The sequence below is a fragment of the Lipotes vexillifer genome, unplaced genomic scaffold, assembly GCF_000442215.2.
Source record: "Lipotes vexillifer unplaced genomic scaffold, Lipotes_vexillifer_v1.1 scaffold1293, whole genome shotgun sequence".
NCBI lineage: Eukaryota > Metazoa > Chordata > Mammalia > Artiodactyla > Lipotidae > Lipotes > Lipotes vexillifer.
In genome coordinates, this window is record NW_006790911.1 from 1,867,843 (window position 1) to 1,875,293 (window position 7,451).

Sequence of the window (7,451 nt, forward strand, 5' to 3'; positions counted from 1 at the left end):
CTGAACCACAGTAGTACTATTTTCTACTTGCTTATTTGGAATGCGTTCTGTGAAGTCCAAAAGTGAAGAATATTTGGGGAATGCTTCTATATTTTACTTCTTGGTACCTGCACCTTGGCTCCCTTTCTATTCTTATTTTTTTCAAATCGTGATTGTTGTGCTACTAATTATTGTATAAGTTTTCCATAGAATTTCATATTTCCAACCTGCTTTTATTAACTTACTTTTGTTATCTTGTTTAAAATGATAATTAATGGTAAAGATAATTATAAAAATGATAATTTACTGAAAAGATTGGGAAAGAAAGGACCTGGCCTATGTAAACTTTGGAAAGGACTAGATATTGTAATGCTAAATTAAAAAACACTACACACACTGTACATTCGTTAGTAACTTTTTTTTCTTACAGAGGTAGGGTTAACAATTCTGAAGCTGTTTTATTTTTCACTAGGATTGACCATATATTTAAATATGCGGATAGGGAGAGTCAACTTTCTCACTGTCAGGGAGAGAAGGTAGAAATAAGGAAGGAAGGCTAGAAGGAATCTTGTGAGGCTGAATTCAAGTCAGAGGTAACAGCATTGACTCATGGTTTTTGTTGTTGTTAGTACAGTATAGATAGAGCAGTAGTTAGATGGATAAATATAGATGTGTGTGCACAAGTTAGTACACATACATATATTTTCTAGCTCTAGCTACTGAAAGGGATTGAAAGCAGTAGCAATGAGTGTAATTACTCATAGTAATTGATTTCTGAACACCATTCTCTAATAAAAAGAACTAGAGTTCCTTGGAAAACTGGTTGATTCCAAGGCTGCGGCAGGAAAAGTATGAGTCTGGAGTATCTTGTGGCTCTAGAAAGTAAGGAAGTGTCCCAAAACCAAAAAACAAAACAAAATAAAATAAGACAAAACAAAAAACAGAAGGGGCAAAAAAAGTGATACAGGAGCCATTCCGAAGGGGCTCCCAGTGGACAAAGCTGGAACAATTTAAAAGAACAAAATGCTCATATTGATGTTAATAAATAACTGAATAAACAAATGAAGGAAGAAGAAGGGTCATCTATTCCTTCCAGAAGAATTCCAATTAATAAATTTGGCAAGAATGAGGGAAATGGAAAATTACCATTTGAACAGTAATAATTGCCACAGGCAAGGTTCATCAGTGGTTGCTAAAATTAATGGGTACCAGTTTAAACAGAAACAGGTTTGCATAATCTTAAAGTATGTCTCTTCAAATACTTAGTAGCTTTACAGTGAAGAATCAACTGTAGGCAGTGGCCGATATCACCTTGACCAATGAATTGCAGTTAACATCAAGTAATACAGATTAACTTAGCATACTTTCTGATACCATGCACTGACCATTTTAGATACCTCATATAAGTGCAGTCATGCAGTATTTGTCTTTCTGTGCCTGGCTTATTTCTCTTAGCATAATATCCTCAAGGTTTATATATGCTGTCACATATTGCAGAATTTCCTCCCTTTTTAAGGCTGAATAGTATTCCATTGTATGTATACAGCACATTTCCTTTATTCATTTACCTGTTGATGGACATTTAGGTTGTTTCCATGTCTTGGCTATTATAATTAATGCTGCAATGAACACAGGAGTGCTAATATCTCTTCAAGATCTTGATTTCAATTCTTTTGTATAAATATCCAGAAGTGGGGCTGCTGGATCATATAATAGTTGTATTTTTAATTTTTTGAGGAGCCTCCATACTGTTTTCCATAGCAGCTGCATCATTTTGCATTCCGCCAACAACAGTGTGCAAGGGTTCCAGTTTCTCCACATCGTGGCCAACGCTTGTCTTGTTTTTTTGATAACAGCTGTTTTATAAATGTGAGGTGATATGTCATTGTGGTTTTGATTTGTGTTTTCCTGATGGTTAATGACATTTACCATTTTTTCATTTACCTGTTCGCCATTTTTATGTCTTCTTGGCAAAATGTCTATTCAAGTCATTAGCCCATTTTATAAGCAGGTTATTAATTTTTTTTACTGTTGAGTTATAGGAGTTCCTTACATATTTTGGAAATTAATCTCATCAGATATATGATTCGAAAATATTTTCTCCTAATTCTGTGTATTTCCATTTCACTCTACTGATTGTTTCCTTGGCCATGCAGAAGCTTTTTAGTTTGATGTTGTCCCACTTGTTTATTTCTGTTTTCATTGCTTGTGCTTTTTGTGTCATTTCTATGAAATCATTGTTAAGACCAATTTCATGAAACCTTTTCCCTATGTTTTTTTCCCTGGGACTTTTACAGCTTTACATCTTATGTTTAAATCTTCAATCCGTTGTGAGTTGATTTTTTTGTGCTTGCTAGAAGGGTCTAATTTCATTCTTTTGCATGTGATAATCGTAAGCTCTCTGTTATTCTACAGAATGTGGTTCATGAATGGATATATATTCATTCCCATACCCTGGAGAATATACATACATATATTCCAGATTCTAATATATGTGTTTCTGGATAGTGTATCTAAAATTTTTATTCTTCAGCTAAGAAAAGTAATTCCACGTATGATCTGAAGACAAACATGACAAACTGAATTTTCCCTCAAAATATTAGTTTATCTATTTGTTGACATATATTGAGCACTTAAAACATACATGATGCCGAGACATTAGAATGTTCTTCTATTTATATTTGAAAGATATGAGGAGGGGTATAAGTCTCAAAGCCTGTGTTTTGGGCAGAGTGATTGAATGGCCACCCGTATAGGAGAAGCAATCCAGTGCATTGTGAATGCAGAGAGGCTAGGACTGAAGAGGCAGTAGGAATCTTGACAAGACGTGAGGAAGATCAAAATTAAGGTAAAGATGTTTAACATGTATAAGAGAGAATAAAATTTTGGTAGCGGAGTTGTTAGAACTGATCAGATATAATGTTGAGGGAGAGAGAGAAATTGGAAATGATCTTCAGGTCTTGAGGACTTTACTGGAAGACTTAAAGGAATAAAGTGTCTACATGGGTCACAGGGAACGAGAGAAGAGCAGGAAAAGTCAGAACAATAGAATATTATCCAGCCATAAAAAAAGAATGAAATAATGCCATTTGCAGCAATATAGACAGACCTAGAGATTATCATACTAAGTGAACTAAGCCAGACAGAGAAAGACAAATGGTTTTGCAAATTTTGCATAATCAAGTCATTTTAATCTCCATCAATTAAGACTGCTTTCTCCACTCAGATTTCCACTTCCCTCATCCTTCCCCTCTTGCTGGGTGGTGTTGGAGAGGCTACAAGTTTTTTTGGATCCAGTGAAAGTCCGTAGACAACATTTTTTGAAAATTGAGTTAGGAATGCATTTAATTTGGGCTCGGTGGGACATGTGGATACAGTTTATAGTCACTTTGGTATATTGTTGGTATTGCTGGTCACCCAGGTTGTAGCAGAAATGCAATGTATTTCATTACAACATCATGTTGATTTTTTTTTTGTATTTAGTTTAGATTAACACAGGAACTGACCTTATTCAGAAGACTGAGCCTCAGAATCACTTTCCTTTTCAGACTGAAAAGTTTATTTTTATGGAGAAATAAGCAAAAGTTAAAATGTCAGCTTTCTTTGTTTAATTGGTAGGATTACTTCCTATAGGGAAAATAATCATAGACAATACTTACTGAATGCTAACCTCTTTTTACTACTTTCCACTCCATTTTCTAGCTGAGGAGCTGAGACATAGAAAGGGTTAGTAGTTTTCCCAATGCTGCACAACTTACACATGGCAGAGCTGGGATCCGGAGCTGGGGACTCCGGGTCCAGTCAATAACTTAAATCACTGGGTCTCCATCCCTGGGTTAGAAGTTAGAAGGCCCTGGGTATAATGTCTTTGGGACTTCAGACAAAGCAGGTGGCTTCTCAAGATCCTCAGGTTTCTCGTCAGATAAATGCAGGTAGACAAGTCTTTAGTTGGCCCCATTTGGGTGATCTCATGACTGTTCAAGAAAGCTGTGACCCCTTTCCATGAAGTAGAACAGATGCACCAATACAATGCACCATCCATCCCTGGACATCTTAAAACCCTCCTCTTAGCCCTAGGCTAAATCCCCTGGACTACGAAATCTGAAAATTTCACACTAGTCTAATGTGTTGCTATTTTAGGAAAAGATGACTTCTAGTTGATCAGTGACTTTTTAAAAGGACAAGAGCTCACCACTCCAACAATCCATTAAGTGATTGTTCAGTATCTTTACTAACCATTTGGTTTGGGTTGTATTTCTGTTTTTTTGTGACCTTGAGTTCTCTGAGTGCAGCTGAAGTCTTTTCAATTTAAGACATATTTTATTAAAAAAAAAAAAAAGAAAGAAGGGCTTCCCTGGTGGCGCAGTGGTTGAGGGTCGGCCTGCCGATGTGGGGGACGCGGGTTCGTGCCCCGGTCCGGGAGGATCCCACGTGCTGCAGGGCGGCTGGGCCCGTGAGCCATGGCCGCTGAGCCTGTGCGTCCGGAGCCTGCGCGTCTGGAGCCTGTCCTCCGCAGCGGTGAGGAACTATTTCAGGTGCATTTGGATTGAACCACTGTGAAGAAGTTATGGTGTTTACTTGAAGCTAATAAAATAATTTATGTTTTCCCTGTAAATGAGATCAGAAAAACAGCCAAGGTGTCAATACCAAAATCAATTTGAAAAGGATCTACTATGAAATTAGGTTTCTCAAATAAAATGTAGTTTAACAAGAGGGCATTCACTTTTTCTTCCTTCTTATGGGGGTGCTTTTCATTAGAATGTAAAAATGATGGCATGTCTTGAAGTGGTAAATTTAATATGTATCAAACTTGATGGCTTTGAAGATCAAAGGATTGAGTTTCAATTTAAATGTATGGATTTTTTATTAAAAAATAACAAAGTATCTCACTGGAAAATAGATCAAGAGACATTTTGTGTATTCTTTCTGTGTCACCTAAGGAAATTGCAAAATTCAATTGCATGCATTCAAAATTGTGTAAGATTTAGTATATACAGGCAGGAAACTACTATGTATAGATTTTTAAAATGCACTATTACTGTTCTGCCCTTGAGTCAAAATGCATTAATATTTTGGTTCTTTTCTCGGCAACTTTTGGTTGAAAGATTGTTCATTATTGTTGAATTTCAATATGATTGCAAATTAAATGATGCAAAACTCAATAAAGTAAGATACACAAAAGACCAATTAACATGTTATCTCAGTACGTATATAGAATGAGAGAACATACTGTTCTACACAGTACCATATAATTAAGATGTAATCACAGATCAAGGAAATATTATAACTTGTTTAGGTGCACAGGTGGCTTTTAGAAAGATTGATTAGCTCCTCTTTGCCCCCTTGAGATGTGAGTTCATTTTTATTCCTGCAAAATCAAACAGAATAATTTCTCAAACTTCCCACAGTGTGTAGGCTTCAATGCAAACAGCATGTTGGAGATAAATATTTGCAAAGTGTTCATCTCCTTGTCCATTCCTGTTCCAGATGCTCTCTACGATGTCATCACTGTGGGAGCCCCAGCTGCGCATTTTCAGGGATTTAAGAATGGTGGTCTTCGGAAACTACTCCATAGATTTGAAACGGAAAGAAGAAAGTAAGTGATGACAGGATGCACTAATGATATTTACCTTCTCTTTGGGGAAGATCGTATACCAGGTTAGGATAAAGAAGCTTGGTCCATCACAATGAATAGTTCTTGACATCTCCAGCCTATTCAGGAAGAAAGCATTAAAAATAAGTTAGGGGCTTCCCTGGTGGCGCAGTGGTTGAGAGTCCGCCTGCCGATGCAGGGGACACGGGTTCGTGCCCCGGTCCGGGAAGATCCCACATGCCGCGGAGCGGTTGGGCCCGTGAGCCATGGCCGCTGAGCCTGCGCGTCCGGAGCCTGTGCTCCGCAACAGGAGAGGCCACAACAGTGAGAGGCCCGTGTACCGCAAGAAACAAAAAAAACAAAAAAATGGAATAAAATAAATAAGTTAGAATTGTGTAACTGATATACTGTTATATAAATGTATAAACTAGCAATGCATATATATATATATATATTATATATATATATGTCTTGTTTTAAAGAAATTGTCTATGTACTGATACAATATTATTAACTCAACTACCTCCTTATTAAGATTTCTCTAGTTTTCAGTTTTGGTTTTGGTTTTTTGGTGGGCAGGATATATAGTTCTATGAGGTTGTATCACAGGTGTAGATTAGAGTAAGCATCACCATAATCATCATAAATAACTGTCCCATTACCACATAGAAACTCCATCAGGTTATCCTTTAATTGTCACATCCTTCCCCCAGACCCTTTGGCTGCAGAAAGTGGTTCTTTTGCCCTATTATTTCAACAGGGAGTGGACGTCAGAGTTCCAGCTAGGGGCTCTGAGGGGAGAGGTACCTTCTATGTAATTCATGAAGGTTGGAAATCAGTTCAGTGACAGACCGCATGGGGAAAGGGATGCCATCACTTTACTGAAATGAGAATAAGAGTGAAATACAGGCTCAACCTTGGCTGCACATTAGAATCACCTTTAGAGCTTTAAAATATTTTATCTATGCCAGGATATCACCCCAGACATATAAAGTCAGTTCTGGGAATGGAGCCCAGGCATTGGTAAGTTTTAAAAGCTTCCCAGGTGAGACTGATATGTGGCCAGGGTTGAGAACCACTGATACAGATGTAAGTGAATAATGCTGGGAGAAGACAGGTGAAGGGTGTGGAGACTAGAAACAGGAATAGTGACACAGATGAGTTAAACTTGAAAAATGTATAGAACATCAATTAGTATCTATCAGGAGAAAAGAAAATCTACATTAAGGAATATTTGTTGCAATACAGAAGAAAAGCATTACATCTTGTTTATTGGAAATTTTTCTTTAAAGAATCCCCAACTCATTAAATTGTTGCAAAATGGAACCAAAGATGGGGATAAAGCTGTAAGAGTTTTGATCTGGGAAAACTTGGGCCTGAGTAATCGTGGACGAATAAAACCTAGCATATTATAGAGCTTTTCATGCTTTAGACATGAGACTTTTCTAGGAGAACCAAAACCCTAATTACTCATATATTATTTGGGGGTTTTTTTGTTTGTTTTTAAAATTTTTTTAAGCTTTTTTTGTTGTAGTAAAATATATGTAACATATAAATTTACCATTTTAATCATTTAAAAATTTTTTATTGGAGTATAGTTGATTTACAATGTTGTATTAGTTTCAGGTGTACAGCAAAGTGATTCAGTTTTACACATATATATATAAGTATATATACTTTTTCCCATGTATTCACTTGTTCATCAAACACTTATGTGTTTCTGGATTTGGTGATTTACCTAGGCACTATTTGAAAGCTTGTGGACTCCTCCCTCAAAATATGAATCAATTCTTTACTTCCAGTATTTCGTAAAAGGAAGGGAAAATCTACCACAACAACACATACTTTGCCGGCTTTGATCATTTGTGATTTCAGCAGG

The 7,451-nt window shown here is 36.7% G+C and overlaps 1 protein-coding gene across 1 annotated transcript in view; it reads left to right on the forward strand.

The window, feature by feature from the left end:
- The window catches only part of INPP4B (inositol polyphosphate-4-phosphatase type II B), a 352,372-nt gene that overhangs the window by 199,137 nt on the left and 145,784 nt on the right, over positions 1-7,451 (forward strand). The window contains exon 12 of the mRNA XM_007464000.1: positions 5,467-5,575. Within this exon, the coding sequence (XP_007464062.1) occupies positions 5,467-5,575 (109 nt within the window). The remainder of the gene's footprint in view (positions 1-5,466; positions 5,576-7,451) is intronic.